Here is a 17,592-nt window from a genome sequence, read left to right as displayed (position 1 = left end):
TTCATTTGCCGGGAAAGACTATCGAAACCAAGTGTGCGCGGATGAGTACGATTTCAATTAAATTTACTTTATTTATCTAAGAAATATCAAACTCTATTCAACAAAATGAATAATTCTAATCTGCTACATAATGTCATTTCGAACAGAACAGAATACCCTGTAATTACTAGAATTATTTAGCTGTTTAATCAATGCGAATAAAAAGAATAGAGCCTAAGTTGACACTCCCCGATTATCGGATAGAATTTGCTGGATTTTTGCACAGACCCGTTTGATTTTCTCTCAAAATGTCACATCAAAATTAAAATCGATTTAAAATCATTTTGAAAAATTTAATAAAATTAATTGATCTGATTTATTCGCTTCCGGGTCAACAAGTACTTTGTTTGTTCACGTGACACAAATATGGCGGCCCGAATTGATTTGATTGAATTGAAAATTAAGTAATTTTAATCTAAATACTACTGATCGTCTTGTCGTAAGTATATTCGTATCCGTTCAACGGTTTCACGAAAATCTACCGCACTTTCGTAACGACTGTGATTTAGTTTTGGTGTCGGGCTTACGCTGAATGGATCGGGATTACTAATCGTGATTCTGAAGTTGACATTTAGATTTCAATAAAAATCAATAAATCCTATTAAAAATCCAGCTGTTTCGATTTTGTACAGATATTCCGTTAGATGTGCTGCTGCTGTTGATGGGAGTTTTTCTAGAATCGAATTGCTAACTTTCTCTCATTTGATAAATTAAATAATTGGTTTCGGAGAGGAAGGGCAGATACACCCACCCGCCTACCACTCACCCGCCTTGTTCTTTTTCTTGTTCTCGTAGTTCCGGCCTATATGATGTCACCATCAGACCAACCAATGAGTTTGTACGTAATATCACTCATTGTAGTAGGGGGTAGTAGTAACTAAGGGGGATCTTAAAAGGGGGTACCCGATAACTATAGGGGGTTCCCTGTAATAAAATAGCCTGCTGGCATTGCTGAGTCTGGATGAAGCTGATGTGTGGTTAGGCAGTTAAATTAACTAACCACAATTTAGTAGTTCAAATGCAGATGCTGTAGTTTTGTTACAAGCCCTCGAATGGATTAGGTTATTACATGATCCACGCCTGAAAATGTAAATGACGCAGGATTCTGAGCTTATTTACAGTGGAACCTCAGATACAATGATTTATCAATTATAACAAACCTTTCGTGCCAAATAAGACAGTTTTGCCAATTTCATACTCGATCGAACGAATTATCTGTTATAAACGAACAGATTTTCTGATCAGATCTGAAGTTAGTTGTAACGAGGTTGCGCTATAGGGCCTATACAGAACTATCGGTTATGACAAACAGATTTTCTGATCAGATCTGAAGTTATTTGAAATGAGGATCAGCTATATACAGAACTACCGGTTATAATGAAAAGATTTTCTGGTCCCCTGAATTTTTTTAAAGTAACCCAGGTTCCCCTGTTCTAAACACCGACCTCCATTTCGAATTTATCAATTTTGATTAAGTTTTGAATAGATAATCTATAATTCTACTGATATCAGTGATAGTTATAGCGATGATGAAAGATATTGTGTCGAAAAGATAGACTGGTGACCCGATTAATACCAGGAATTTTATACTTCTCTTGTAAGTTACTGTTCCCAATTATAAAGCAAGAGATCTTATAGCTTAATGTACACATCCGATCATTTTTTGGTGTACCAATTATACTGCATTGTAGAAAACATTGATGCTAACCTCAATTTAGGTTGAATAATATAAATTTGGTACTTTCTAATGATATTCACTAGCTTCTACAACTATCGTAATGACCCCTCATTCCTCACCCATGCAACAGAGAGCCCTCAAAAAGAAATGAATTTTAGATCGCTAAAATAGCTATTAGTCCAGATACTATTCATCAAATACTGCATTTGACTTAACATAGGCTAAATGCCTATATAAAAGCATACATTTTTTCACAAGCTCCATTACTATCACTGTTTTAATGTATGAAAATGGAAACTACAGTGTAGGCCTAGGCCTATTCAGAACATGTTTTTGTTTTAGAAAGTCTACCTTCTAAACTGTTGATTTAGGTCGAGTGATAATTGACTAATTTTGATGTTCCGCGATGAGGTCGAATCATCGATAAACTACTTGTACTTGAGACTTATTTTGTTATTATCAAATCTGAAAATTGATTTCCTTCGGTCTTGATACTGTCAGGCTATTCTGAATGCTTATATCATCGTGTGAACCAGTCATTTATCAGCAAGTCAAAAACGGTAACTCGAAGCTTAGGCAGTTATTGAAAATATTTCATATAGCTTAATTGGTCTGAAATTTCATATCAATGGTTATTGCGGTGTAGAAAAAAAAAGTAATTTGTCATAGTCGCTGTGTAAGCATTTGAACACAATTTTAGTTATCAACCATTCAAACGCTTAATTGGTCTGAACTTTTATATCGCTTATTACACCGTATTTATCAAGTCTGCTGTGTAGCTGTTGAATATGATTTCATTTTACAACGCTGTACTATTGTACTATGATGTAATGTTGATTAATTCTACTAGCTGTGTCTAGGCTGCTACATGTTTTATTGGGTCAGTGCGTAGAGACTTGATTAAATACTACTTCCTTCATTAAATACTACTTCCTTCTTTGCGGGTTCGGAATATTCCCAAGTGTACCGGTAATTATCCCTACCAGTTACGATAGTTAATATCTGAGAAGTAGTCAAAGATAGGCCTAGTTTCTGTAATGCCTTTACACACCGTAGTCCTTTTATACTGCAAACCTTGCCTTACTCGGACATAGCCACCGCAGACGTTTGACTTACAGGAGACAAAAATGAAATCATTCTTGTGGCTTGCTAACATATTTTCCTATCCTTAACTTGGACGTTGTTTACCTCAGACCAGGTTTACTGTAGTTTGTTTTTGTTTTGTTTTCTCATAAAAACATGCAACAGTTCATTTTTGCACATTTTAATGAATTTTGTGTTTTTCAGGTAGCTGTAGCTGGTAGCTAGAGATCAACAATGCTTCATCAGCTATAATCCGAAGCGATGGGTTTTTAGATGAGCATATTTCGCCGCAATAGTGCGAGCAGACGATGGTCGTTAATGAATAGTTTCGGCATTAAAAGCGATACGAAGACAATGCCCGGTAAACACGGCTCACCGATACGCGGTGGCGGCGTCAAACAAGGTTCGCCGACGCGCCAACGATGCGATACGGATCCGGATACGATGCTCGAGGTGTTTCAGTGTCATTGGCTGCAAATCGTCGCCATCATCGAACGGCCAAACGGCCAAAATAACAACAAACTACGCGCGACCGGCGACGACGTGCAGGCCGTGTTGCGGTACCTCGATCAGATGTTGTTGCTGCTCGTCGAAGAGAAAAGCAGCACGAACGGCTCGCAGGGTCCGATTTTGCAGTTCCTGCTTTGCGAGAACATCATGGAACGCGTTTGTTCGTGGTGCGTCAAGAACTCCGAGTTTCACCAACGACTCAAGTTGGAACTGTTGAAACTGTACGAAATGATCATCAACCAGGGCAATCAGCCATTGATCGTGCACAAGCCGTTGATTCGGCCGCTGTTGAGTTTGTTGGCGAGTTGCGCCGATTGTCCGAACACGCCGATCGAAACGCACCTGATACTTGTGTTGAATCAACTGTGCGTCGCGTTGACGCAGAATCATAATCTGTTGGAGTTGTTCTTTTCGGCCAGTACGGAGCAGGGCCCGGCGAGGTTTTTCATGTTTTCGCTGTTGATACCGTACGTGCATAAGGAAGGCCCGATCGGGCAGCAGGCGCGCGACGCGCTGTTATTGATCATGGCGCTTTCGTCGCAGAATGAAAATATCGGAATGTACATCGCGGAAAATTCGGATTTCTGTCCCGTAAGTTTTAAAGTTCATTTCATTTCTGTATGTATCAACAAATAGGCCTAGGGTTCAAAGCGAGTCTCCTAAGCGCTTACTTTACTATTGAAGAAATTCAGAAAGCCCCTTTTAAAAGTGCCTGCTTTTCGCCAAAAAAATTTACAAAGTGCTTACTAAGGGTTTATTTTGTACTTTTGGTATCCGAAATAGTAAGATTAGTGTAACTTAAAGACTTAGAGAAAGAACCATTAATTTTATTGTAAATGGATGCCATTACAAGATATCAGAGTGGTTGGAACTAATAATCGAACGCACTATAGTTTTACTTTATGCATAAATCACAGTGGTGGCCATCTTGGAACTATGTCCGAACTACAGTAACTGTCCTGAATAGTGTTGGTTCGCTACTTTTGGACTGCAGTTCGGACTATAACCGACATTTGGTTTCCCCTAGTTCACTAATAGTCGAATAACTACGAAAAACTGAAGTTCACCCCAGTTGAGATATTTAGTTTAGGATATTAATTTATATGATTGTAGGTATTAGCGACTGGTCTGAGCGGTCTGTATTCATCATTACCGCGCAAACTCGACATTCAAAACGACGACTGGTCTCGACTGAACCGCGAAGATTGGCTGCAAATTCCCGATCTCGTCATGTTTCTCAACTCTTTAGAATTCTGTAACGCTGTCGTACAGGTAAATGGAAGTTTGTTATGGAGCTCGTAGTAAGCGGGACGGTCATCAATAAGGACCCGTGCCACCAGCTATCCCGCTAGATGCTGTGCATGTCGGCGCAACAACTCGGATTTATGTTTAAGGTCCATATACAGTAGACTCTGCTCGAGTCGGATCCGATCAACTCGGATGTTTATCGAAATATTTTTTGTGACACTATTTATGAAATCACAACATTCATGATATCAGTCAAGACACATTTTTACGGTCCCGAAAGAGCGGAGTCTACTGTATAACATGATTTTTACTCATCATTCATAGAAATGAGAAATTATTGATAGATTTTAATCGAATCCGAAAAGAAATCTGGGAGTCGTTTTCTGAATTCTTGGCATTTATCCCCATCTTAGACTAGCTTGATCGATAGTTAACTGGACCGAAAAAACTAAAATCTGGTAGCATCAATTTAGTACCTTTTACCTACTGGTATATTTCGTCTAATAATGAAGCGAAACTTTTTTTACAGGTGGCGCATCCGTTAGTGCGTAATCAACTATTAAATTTCATCTACAACGGATTTCTAGTGCCTGTTCTCGGACCGGCACTTCATCAGGTAAGCCTTATGCCATGAAGTTTCGATATCAAATATAATGGGACTCACAACTCCAAATATCGGATCTTACTATCCTATTGTGAATATCTAACTGTTGTGATATCAATATATTGATCGGAGATTGGCCCGATGATTTGAAAACTAGTCGTAATTGTTGTAGATCTAACTCGCTAGTTTAACCAGTAGCGTCTGTTGTTATGCACGCTTTGCTCGTACGTCTAGACTCTTAATAATTTGTGTACCCTATATAATACTTCAGATGAAAATGAACGAAAACAGGCTCTAAAAAACGATTTCGATATATTCTAAAGATATTTCTAAATCGTTGAAATCTCGCATTCTCTATTGATTATCAGGATCTATGTGGGATACCCGTTCCGCTGTTCGATATGCCGGCATTTCGGGTTCGTAGAAAACATCATCGTCATTCAACGGGCTTTGCGTTTTTCCGTTTTTCATCCGTTCCAAACTTGACCGACGGCGGCACTTTTTTCATATGTTACACAAGACCTTTATTTGTTTAACTAACTTTATTCGGAAACTCTTACTAGAACGCACCACTAATCTGTGAATGGTATAATGAAGCGAAATTCCGAAACTAAAACGTTCTTCGCCGTAGCATGGTTGTTATAAAACAGCTGAAAATTTTGAATTTCTAATTCGTTACGGAATTTCACTTCGTCCCCTTTACTTATTGACCATCCCTCGAACACGGTGAGGCGCAAACTAAAATTTGTTATATGCTTCAACCAAGAGGCATCGAAAATGTATGGCTTTAATCTCTACTATGAACCTATATGTGTAGTACAGGTGCTTCGTGTTATCGCACAACCATGTTGTCAAAAATGAAACTCGATCTTTTGTCGATCGAAACATTAGCTTTTAGTGTAAATATTGCGAGCCGAGTGAACCCATGGATATTGTTCTTATTTCTAGTATTAGCTAACCAGTAATCCTTCAGTTAACAATTGCACAATTCGGTAGCATGTTATACCTTAACTAGTTTCCATTTTTGTGTAATCCTCGGGGTACGCCTGTTTAGTTTTCAAGTTTTTGAAAATTACCTCTACACGTACACCTTTATTTGATGTACCACCCCTTTAAACGTATATGTCATAACTTATGAATAGAGTAAAACCCACAATCAAAGAAAAACTCACAAGAGGGTTACGATGTTTCAACTCAAAAACTAGCTGCAGTTGAAATGTTTAAATCATCCGTCAGTAGCTGCAATCACACAAGCATTTTTGGCCCATGCCGATTTAGACCCGCAACAAAAAAATTGTTCACGCATATGCCATTTTGGCCCGACCCGAGCCAAACTTTTTGCACGGTCAAATGATTGCGTGTGAATTGCAACTGGTTCTGAAACTGACTCGCTTTGCTTTGTTTAAGCATTGTTTAGTATTGAGTGAGTGATTTTTGTGTGAACGCTCTTTCCAAATCAAGCACGGCCAAATTAAACCTGGGTCTAATCCATGCCAAATCCTGTGCCAAATCCCGTGCCAAATCAGTGTGATGGCTGCTAGTGTCTGTCGGTTTTGTTCTTTTGCTGAAATGAGATGTTCACTTGTCTATGAAAACCAAAATGTCATAACGTCCTACGATGCGAATAGTTTCGAAATGAATTTTTCTTTCAGAATTCAATGGAAGAAATTATTGCCGCGACTGCGTACTTGGATTTATTCGTACGTCAGATCACCGAGCCGGCTCTGATGAGAACGTTTCTACGGTTTATACTGACGGGAAAACACGACGAAATCGTTATACTGGATTCACTCGTCACTAGGATTAACAGCAATACTCGCGTAAGGCTAATCTGCTCGATTACAGCCTTCTTTTCTGTTTACTTGGAGTATCGTGGACCTTTTTTGATGAGAAAATGAGAGGGTGGAGGGAAAGTTGAAAATAGAAAATTTTTTATTAAAATGGAAGGGAACAGAAAAAAAATGAAAATCCTTTTTGTTATTCAAACAATCTTTTGAATTTTTGGAGGACTGAGAAAAAATGAAGGTTATGCATTGATCTATTTTCAAAATTCCTCAGCCATCTCAATGGTTGTATTTTTCATAATAATGGGGCTACAGACAAAACATCAGCCACTGTCTGAACCCCGGATAAAGTCAGTATTTCAATGATTCTCCACATCAATTCAACTACCATATCATTAAATGTCTTAATGTAGGGACTGTCGAATTTTCAACTTTTTTTCATGTGGATAAAATTGGGAAAATAATACTTACTAGCTAATGACCCAGTGATTATTTTATTTTCCAGTTATGCATGGTTTCGTTGGCATTTTTCAAAACGTTGGTCGACCTGAACTGCGAAGAGGTCATGTACCAACTGATATTCAGGTAAAAAGAATGAAATACTCCGCGAACGTTGATAGAAATATATCATGATAAATAAATTAGAAAGAATTTGCGTGTTAAATTCAGGTATCTGATTCCGTGCACGCACGTCATGGTCAGTCAGCGTCGGTCGTTGAAAGGAGTCGATTTGTACGGTAAAGCTGCTGAAAAGTTCTTGTCGTTGACGCCGACGTGCTGCGTACCTGATTGGAACGATAGTCCGCAAAATGCTCCGAGCACGCCTGAACTACAAAGGTATCGTAATTCGTAACATCGTACAAAATCAGTCAGTTACCAATTCCACAGTTATGAGTTTGACTTAACCCATTAGCACTGGGACATTTCAATATGTATGTGTCTATTACTTGTCAGAAAATCTAAGGGTAAATCCAAAATAATCATGATACAAAATAACTAATTTTCAGTTAATTTTCATTCATGTATTACAAGTTTGGTTATATTCTTGTAAACACTCTGGGCTTTGATTTGATATAAGATTTGGTGAGGTGGGCCACCAAAATTGTGACCTTCTGCCGTCCGGAATTTGGTGTCTTTGTGTCTAGTTTATCTAAGCTATTGTGTTCGAATCGCACTTAAACCGTTTTTGTTTGGCTGATGAAAAAGAGTCAGGGCGGGTTGGATTCAGGTGGCTTGAGGATTAAGAAATAGGCAGGGCAGATGCGGGCGGCTTGAGTGCTAATGGATTAGCTTTGAATCAAAATTGGTTCAAATTGATCAAGCTCATCGCTGTAAGACTAGTTCCGTTGTGCGTTTGAGACGGTATCTCCGATATTTGAGGCTAACATGCATATATGTCAGTGACAATATCAGACTCGCAGAGTCTATTTTATTATTCAATCAACTACGGCCCTTTTAAATCTTCGTATATCTTCGTGTTATTATGTAGTAGTATCTATGCATGTCCGTAAATGATAATCAGGAATTGTGTAAATATTCCACTTGTTGCACTGCTATCGCCGCTATACAATGTAACTGTAGGCTTTCTGCACTTGAATGAATCCTTACTTGCAAACAAAAATTATGTCTTAAAATGTTCTTGCCGTCCTTAGTCAATTCAGCAATCGCTATATACTCGCGCCACCTGCTACCGGTAAATTCACAGGGTCCCTAGGACTTACTGATTCCTTAGAAAACTCCTTCAAAATGAAAAATGTTTTTAAAGGTGCTTGAAACTCCTATAATGTGAGCAAAATTTCTTCAATTTTGTGAAATGAGCAATTAGATATTTGTGTCTAGTTTGTAATTGTAGGCCTACAGTAGACTACTCCGAAATCGGTACAGCTGGGACCAGGATTTTTTTTACCCAATTAGAAATGGAGTTTAGGTTGTGGATAAAAATCTGCTTACAAAACCTCCGAATTTTTACTTAGCTAAACAGTACCGATTTAGGAGGAGTCTACTGTATTTGGGATACGCAAGTGATGCAGACGCTTCCTCGAAATTTAAAATTTTCTCTAAAACTCTAGGGACCCTAATTCAAATTGTGATTACGTAGCAGACATAATGCATTTCGCAATGAACACACCGTTGATTATTAATGATTATTAATGATTATTAATGATAATAGACGTTTTAATTATTATGTGTTATCGATCAGTGACCACACACGATGCTTGAGTGACCTGTCGCCCGCTTGTACAAGATCTCAGTCACATGATTGTGATATGAGACTAGGGTAAGGCTTTGCGTTTAACATCGTACATATATTAGACTAGACTAATTCGCACTTTCGCTCGTTTCGGATTTAGAAACGAAAGATGATTTTCTACAAATCTGACGGTCTGTACGCGCTAGACAAAAATTCGAAAAACTTAAAAGAAACTTTCGGCATTTTCGATTCATCTTTTGTTTCTATCCGTGATGATGCGTGCACATGTCTTGGGGAAAGGTTGTATATGATTTCGTTGGTAATACATTGGTATTATCACTTTCCAATAAGTGAAAGCTAACATTAGCGGTTTACAGTAATTCCTCAATTTCTTCGTTGGTTTTTGGATATAACATGTTCGAGCGAACGAATGTAACGAAATGTTGTATTAAATGTAAAAAATCACACCTGCACCTATGGTTGTAGATCCGTGTAGTTTTATTCAACCCTTAAAAAAGAGGCCGAGACTCAATTTCAAGACAAATTCTTAATGCATTTTATAGTCGTGGTTCCTTTAACACATTTGCTGCCGACTATGAGATATCTCGTACTCCCAGTACTGTCACCAGGGCCCAGTTTAACAAAAAGGTTCAACTCTTAAATCGATTTAATTTCTTCATTAATTTGGCTTATCTTAAAGCGATTTAGGCCTTAATCCTTTATGGGAAACTGGGCCCAGTGCCACTATGAGTTATCTCGTAGGTCATATTCACTACGATATATGCACTATGGCAATCGGAATGATAGAGTTCCTAATTGGCCGGCAATGGGAACAAATTCAGCTTCATTCTGGTAATTTTGGTTAGTCAATTTTGAATGCCGGCTGATTATGAACTAGCTCTATTGCCAATGACGAGATAACCTGTTAAACATGGCGGCGGTGAACGTGTTATTTGAAAGCTTGGTTTCCCTGTAGTCTATGCTTCGGATATTTTTCAAACAGCTTATCAATGGAATAGGTCGATATCTTGCTGCCCTCCTGTGCTTGGCGAACTCGTAATGATGACCCTGTTCGTCGGACAGAGTTCTAGAAACCTACCGGACGCTCTCTCTCTCGCTCGCTGAAATCTCCTCTGCTTATCTCCGATTGTCATTAATTGCATTGCAGTCGGAAGCAAAGCTCTTCTCGAAAACCGGCGCCGACGACTTCGCGAACTCGAGGACGAATCACGTCTGGACTAGTCAGTTTATTGGGGTCCTTACGCGAGCTGACTCGAGTAGAAAGTAGCAGACGTCCAATATCCCCGCCACCGCCGCAGTATGTGTTTGTAAATATTCTGATTCTCGGCATGCACAGATCGGGACAGCACCTCTTATTCTAACCGTAGACATACCGAGCTACAACTCACTATTAGTATGTCTAAGGTTTAACCAGCAGTTGCTTCATGCCGTACTAACAATACGTATGTTTCAGATTTTAGGCTGTTTCATAGATGAAAACATTCATTCTTACTGAAGTAAAAGGCGAATTGGCTTCTATTTATGAAATTCATGAGGGATTTAGGTCATAACCAAAAAGAAATTGAAGTCCATAAGTTCTTGGCGTATCTTTCAATGAAACCTGGCTCAACAGTTCTTTAATCCTTTCAGTACTGACTGATTAATACCTGAAAGTGCTGAAGACAATTCGAAAATTTGCAGCAAAGATCGTCATGGTGCGGCGTATTGTTAGTTACTAATATTCGATTATGTTCGACAGGTGCTGCCATCTTTCAATAGAGATAAAAACTAGTCATTAATAACATCAATACACCATGATGCGGTGTACTAGCAAAGTCATCACTGATTTATACTCCGCATTATGGTGTAGATGCACTGAAAGGGTTAAATTAATTGTTAACAAATACTGAAAAATCTGCCTTCATGTTGATAAAATAAGGAATGATCAGCTTTCTAGTAGCATATTTTTTTATGCGGTGTGTTGCAACTAAAATCATCAATTGCTAAACTGAAGTAACTGAACTGTGCATGGTGTGACTACATATACCATAATAATTTCAGTCATTTTCTATTCAGAAAAGCATTCTTCATAGTTTTCTATCGTAGATAATCTTTCTTTCATTTCTTTCGTTAGTTATCAGGGATCAGAGACGTAGACGCAGCTGCCCTGGTTCTCATATATACGTTATTTTCAGACATTTATGTTCGTTTATTCCAGAGCACGGAAGTATTAAATATTATCCTGTAGATAGTTCAGCTATTGCGTTGAAAGTATCGTCCATTTTCAACGTAATAATTTTGAAACGCACATGTGCATTATGTATAGTGAATATGGATCTGGGCCCGATTCCAAATAGGATTTTGCTTTGGTTTCTATAAGGGTGATGTGAAATATTGCGGGGCGGATCCAGGGGGGCTTTATGAGCCTGTCCATCAAATTTCAATTCAATGCCCTTTTTCATTTTGGCAATGACGATAATTGGTGCATTTGCAGTGCGGCAGGCTTTTTGGACATCAAAGTACCATTTTGGGGCGTAACTTGTTCTTCAAAATTAGCCCCTCTAACCTACTATTGCCTTTTTGGACATCGCAGTGCCCTTATGGGACGTGACGAGTCCTTCAAAATTGGCCTCTGGATCCGGCCCTGTATCGTCTGTAGGTAATCAGACTGAGATGAAAGGTCTTAAGCTTACAGTTGCTCCTGTCGCACGGATGGAATTGAGCCCAGGCACAAAAATCCTAATGCTACATGTACATCTTCGTAAGCACATTCAATGCGTTAATTATGATATTCAAGTACGTTTGTTAGATAATTATTCTGCACTAATACTACACCACAATTAATCCTTCGTTCAAGCTTGAAATCTTTAGTCTCTGCGTAGACATTCTTCCAGCCAAGACGACTGACTGATATGGAAGTCATCTAAATCCGAGCTGTGAAAATTCTGAATTTTGATAATGAAAAAAAGAAAACAAACTTATTAACCTCATTGAAATTGCAGTAAAACCTGTTTAATTTGGATCATTCGGGATCGATGAATTTTGGTTCTTTATGAAAAATCCGAATAAAACATCATGTTCAACCCTTTCAGCGCATCTACACCGCAGTGCGGTGTATGAATCAGTGATGGACAATGCTAGTTCACTGTATGGCGCTGTATTGATGTTGGAAGTCATTGATATTTATCTCTTTTGAAAGATGGTAGTACCTGTCAAATATAGTTAGATATTAATAACTAATGATGCACCATGCCGTATAGACGCGCAGTGGAGTGAAATCTTTTTAAATTTTCAAATAACCTCCAGCATTTTCGGGTATAAATCAGTCAGCACTGAAAGGGTTAACATGCATTGTGTAGGCTTACTGTACATGAATCCAGATTAGATCAAAGTCCGAATTAAACCGGTTCGAATAAAGCAGGTTTGACTGAAACTAAATGATGATCGTCGTGGATGTCTGATAAAATCTTCTGTTTTTTCGACGATCATTTTAGGGCGGCTTGTCCAGATCCGTCGATGTCGTTTCCGCCGGGAAGTTACGGTAGTCGCCTCGATCACTACGAAACGTCGTACATCGATTACCTGAAAGAGTCGAAAGCGAATATTCACGCGTGTGCCAAATCGTGTTTATGCTGGTCGCAGCCGTACGACGGCGAACGCCCAGCCGCCGATAGCCTGATTCGTAAATCGGGCGATAAAACGACAACGGAGGAAGAAGCCGCGATCGTCGACCGGGACGCCGCGAATCCCGGTAAAAAGCGTTCCTCGACGCAGTTGACGATCGATTCTCTGACGTCTGGGATGGAAAGTTTGAAAATCAAATCGCACGGACAAACGAAAGGCGATTCGCGTAAGAATAGCATCGTCGATATGTCGCCGCGTAAGCCGAGCTCGGCGAGTTTCGACGCGGTTCCGGGTGGAGCTAGCGGAGAACCGAACGGACGAGTCGTCGCCGCAGCAGCCGCAGCCGGCGATGACGTCGAATCGCAAGATTCCGGAACGTCCGACATGGATCGTTCTCAGGACGACGGCGACCACGCCGATCTAAACGTCTTCCTACACAGTTTGCGTAAAGTTAAAACCCCCGACGACGACGACGGCGAAAAGATGACCATCGAAGAGAGCATTCGCGAAATCGACGTGCTGATCAAAGGTTTCAAATTCGTTGACCCCGACCGGCATCGTTCGGGCAGCGCGGCGAGTCAACAAGCGGGCGATTACGATTATCGATACCGCACGTACTCGGACGTGTCGGAACTGAGTCTGCGTCTGCGTACGGACAGCGTGTTGTCGGAGTCGATGCCGTCCGACGTGAACTTGTCAGAGTTCGAGTCGAACGCGAGCGCGTCGGAAACGCTGCAGGCGATACCGACGCAGGAGCTGTCCGTGTCTCGAGAAGGTAGTCCCGCCGTGCAAGATAACGCCGACGTGAATCAGCGATCCGCCGCGCAACCGACATACGCTGGCAAACAACAAGATGCGAAAAGTGATGATTTAGGGCCGCCTAATATAGGTAATTAATGAATTCTTATGATATGTGGACGGTGAAGTAGATTGAATATAGAAAGGCACCTTAAACATTTACAGGGTGGCCAATTACCAGGGTAAAGTCAGGGAATTTTGTGGAAAAAAATTAGAAATCAGGGAAATTAGTTCAGACAGTAAGGCACCTCAAACATATGCAGGGTGGCCACTTACCAGGGTAAAGTCAGGGAATTTTGTAGAAAAAAAGCTAGAAATCAGGGAAATTTGTTGAGACAGTTTAAGTCCATGTTTCGTGTATTTGACTGTGTTAATTGATCGAATTCTTAGCAAAACAAGTCAGGGAAAACAACGTGCACTTCAGGGAATAGTCGGGGGAAAGCAAATCAGATATAGTGATGTATATACGTACCGAATATTCTACTCAAGTTGAAGTTGGTTCTATTCAACTTGGGTTCTGTTTGACTTGGATATTCGTTGAAATGTGACTTCAGATATTTCTTATAGTCTGAAAAGATCCGAACTTTAATCTTAAGAGTTTGAATATCACGTGATGGGCTTAATTTAAAACAAAGATTATATGTATCGTGATGTTAACTTCTTTGAATTATCCGTTTTTGTAGGACCGTTTTTAACAGTAATTTTACAGAAGTTCGAAAGCCTAATGCAGAACACGTTTTATGTGAACCTACTGCTGACCGGGGTGATCGCACGACTCGCCTACTACCCTCAACCTCTACTCAAATCGTTCCTCATCAATCCTAACCTCGTGTTTCAGCCGCAGATTAAGTCGTTGATCCAGGTAAGTCATTCGCAACAATTTGATTATCGTTCAACAGATCTGTCTGTATCGCAGTTTTGGGTCGTGATTTGAAATGAACTGCTTGTACATGTGATTTTAACTCATCTCACAACTGCGGAACTTCATGGGACTAGAGAATACAGGGGTGGATCCAGGGACCACTGTTGAGGGTAGCACAACATATAGAAAAGAGCATAATCCATGAAAATTTGTTCTTTGGTTCAATATCCTAGCAATGATAAAATAATTTATAATATAATATTTATTTCGCCATGTACATACGCAGTATAAATGATATATAGATTACATACATACGCGGCTGGATGCTTGGAAAGCCAATGGAGGCTGTGTCCAGTAGGGATCCAAGCACCCAAAGTTTTCGTGACACTGGCGTCTGCCTTCACTGCTAACATCTGATTCCACACCTGAAATCTGTAACAAGGCTTCACTGTAATCATCAGGGTCCAGTTCCACAGTTGTGAGTTAAGATTTGACTCTGAGTTAACTCATTGAAAATGAACTAACTTTAACTCAGAGTTAACTCTAACTCACAACTGTGGAACTGGGTCCAGGGGCCAGTTGCTCAAAAGTTGGTTAAAGATAACCGGCTGTTAAATACCATAGTAAAAATTTCAATTGTCACCATATCAACTATCCACTGGTTAACTCTAACCAAATTTTGAGCAACTGGCCCCTGGTTTTATACTTTAGATGTATCAAAATTGGGCGACATCGACCAATGGAGGCTGTGTCCGGTAGGGATCCAAGCACCCAAAGTTTTCGTGACACTGGCGTCTGCCTACGTTGCTAACATCTAATTCCGCACCTGAAATGTGTAACAAGGCCTAGATAGATAGATAGATATTTATTTTTCGAAAACCGTACATACAATATAATTGATAATCGATGCTATTATTTTTTTTTCTTCATAAATACATGATGTAGGTTCCAAGGGATACAGTGCGAGCCGAAAGGCTGTACATAGAAAATTAAGGCACTGAAACCGTGGGCTTTAGTGTAAAACATCACATTTTATACTTTAGATGTATCAAAATTGGGCGACATCGATATGTTATTAATCAATTCGTAGTGTTTAAAAAAGAATAATGAATGTGCATTTTTCCGACGTGTTTCGCAGGTTCTCGGTTCGGTAAAACACAAGATCGACTGCTATTCGTATACGGTGGATAATTTTGAGAGTTTGCTATTGAAAGCGCGACGATTTCTGGCGTGGCGGGATAGCATGCAGGGAGTGCAGGACGTTTCTAAGGCTCGAGGCGATAGTATGTTCATACCGAGCACCGGAGCTGGCACCTCCGCCGGTGGTGTCAACGCAAGAATACGAACTATATCGGCTATTCCGGAGATCAAACAAGGTACTAGTAGGGTCTACAGGGTGGCCACTGACCTGGAAAGCTCAGGGAATCAGAAAAATCTTGGAAAAAATCAGGGAAACTCGGGGATGATGACAAATTTTGCACAATACCTGGAGAATTCAGGGAATTTTGATATGTTATTGACCATGCATTTCTTTATCGCTAGTAATTCAATAAATAGAATAAATAGTAACATTTTAAACCTAGAAAAATACCTCGAATTTTCTGTTATAACATGGAAAAATTAGGGAAAACTCGGGGAATTTGTAAAAAGGCGGAAAGTGGCCACCCTGGTCTATTCTGCTTTCAAATGTTGAAAAATTGTCAAATTTATTTATAAATGTTGTTATTTTCAGCCGAGAAAAGACGGACGAGTTTCAGCGATTTCTTTCGACGCTCTCCGCAGCCGGATAAAGATAGGAAAGGTCAACGATTGGAGAAACTGCTGCACGGCGGATACCGCTACATAAACAGTCGACCGATAATCCAGCCTATTCAACCAGACCCGGCCGAGTCGATCAAGGTGAAAAACTCCGTTTACGCGGCCATCGTTCTTGAAGAGTTTCTCAAAGAGCTCGCGGCTATTTCGCAAGAACACGCCGTGCTTAGCGGAGTCGACGATGGCTACGACAGCACCTAGCATCCCTCCCCCGGATGAAGATGCGCCGCACGCTTTTCGAACTGGAAATTTGCAAAATTTTATCTGGGAATTATAATTGCAACGTACGGATATCACTCGGAAATCGCTTTCGGAGTGCGCGATTAGTAAACACGTCTGCAGCCCGTTGCTCAAAGCAACGCTAGTACATAGCCTAAAAATATGAAGAACTCTGCTGTCCAAAAGATGATACTTCGTATAAGAAGAATATCTGTATTACGTATTAAAAGAGTTTAAATCAGATAGATGTTCACATTATATTCTTGTTATTCATTTGGTAAGATTTTATTTATTATCGCAGTTGAGAGGCTTGAAAATCAACGATGATATCTCTGATATATTTTAGAAAGTTATTTAGGAGAAAAAAATGTGCTATTCTTAAAATCGAATGTCGGTATTGGGGGACATTATTTTATTTATTGTTTTAATAATGAACAGAGTTTGTAATCGAAGACTTACACAAATTGACGTATAATAAATAGGTGTGCTCAATATTATATTATTCTCTATTGATTACCCGGTATTTAGAGAAAATAACAATTGTTTTAACTCTTAAACAAACTTCACTAACATTATAATAAATGGTCCAAATTTTATATTTCTAACTTTTTTTGACCGAGAGTCTTATGAAAATATCTCATTTTTGTGTCCCATCGTCATTCCTGCTCCAAGTATAACATATATACATCTACATTTACACTACCAGCTATTTAATAGAAAACGCCCTCATATCTCATTAAATACATTTTCAAAAATTCTAATATCCTCACTTACTTTTGCAAAACAAGTATATGGACTATACCACCATACTCAGGTCGCACTAAGATTGGATCTGATTCAGATTGTCTGCAATTCAGTCTTAAGAACTCATGTCACATCGCGAGGTCGAGTCACAGATTCAGCCACGACTCGTTTGTTACATCTTAGCTATTCTAAGGTCACCTGAGATCCACGATCATTTTGAACCGAATGCCTAAGTCGTGTGATTTGTACGTCGTTGTTCTTTGGCTACAAATGGTTGTAAGTACACTCAGGTCACATAAGATCCGTCACATAAGATCCATACCGATCGTAGTAAGAAATATAACATGTCCGATCGGCTTACGACTGGTCTGCGATCAGTTTCAACAGTCGTAA

At 39.6% G+C, this 17,592-nt stretch overlaps 1 protein-coding gene across 3 annotated transcripts; it reads left to right on the top strand.

Moving 5' to 3' along the window:
* Positions 1-393: 393 nt before the first annotated feature.
* On the top strand, positions 394-17,376 carry LOC141905024 (FHF complex subunit HOOK-interacting protein 1B-like). 3 transcript variants are annotated; one of them, XM_074793732.1, is made up of 12 exons: positions 394-478; positions 3,005-3,901; positions 4,424-4,582; positions 5,088-5,174; positions 5,531-5,578; positions 6,815-6,982; positions 7,452-7,531; positions 7,649-7,783; positions 12,632-13,650; positions 14,243-14,421; positions 15,560-15,797; positions 16,154-17,376. In XM_074793732.1, exons 2-12 carry the CDS (start codon positions 3,074-3,076, stop codon positions 16,435-16,437), a joined length of 3,225 nt encoding a protein of 1,074 aa, XP_074649833.1. In that variant the 5' UTR covers positions 394-478; positions 3,005-3,073; the 3' UTR covers positions 16,438-17,376. The 3 variants fall into 3 exon arrangements, with proteins under 3 accessions (XP_074649833.1, XP_074649832.1, XP_074649834.1); XM_074793731.1 differs by having other exon boundaries at positions 7,616-7,783; XM_074793733.1 differs by lacking the exon at positions 5,531-5,578 and having other exon boundaries at positions 7,616-7,783.
* Positions 17,377-17,592: the final 216 nt, after the last annotated feature.

This window comes from Tubulanus polymorphus, chromosome 5 (assembly GCF_964204645.1).
Source record: "Tubulanus polymorphus chromosome 5, tnTubPoly1.2, whole genome shotgun sequence".
Lineage (NCBI taxonomy): Eukaryota > Metazoa > Nemertea > Palaeonemertea > Tubulaniformes > Tubulanidae > Tubulanus > Tubulanus polymorphus.
The sequence above is the reverse complement of the archived record's forward strand: the minus strand, read 5'-3'. Positions and strand labels throughout refer to the sequence as shown.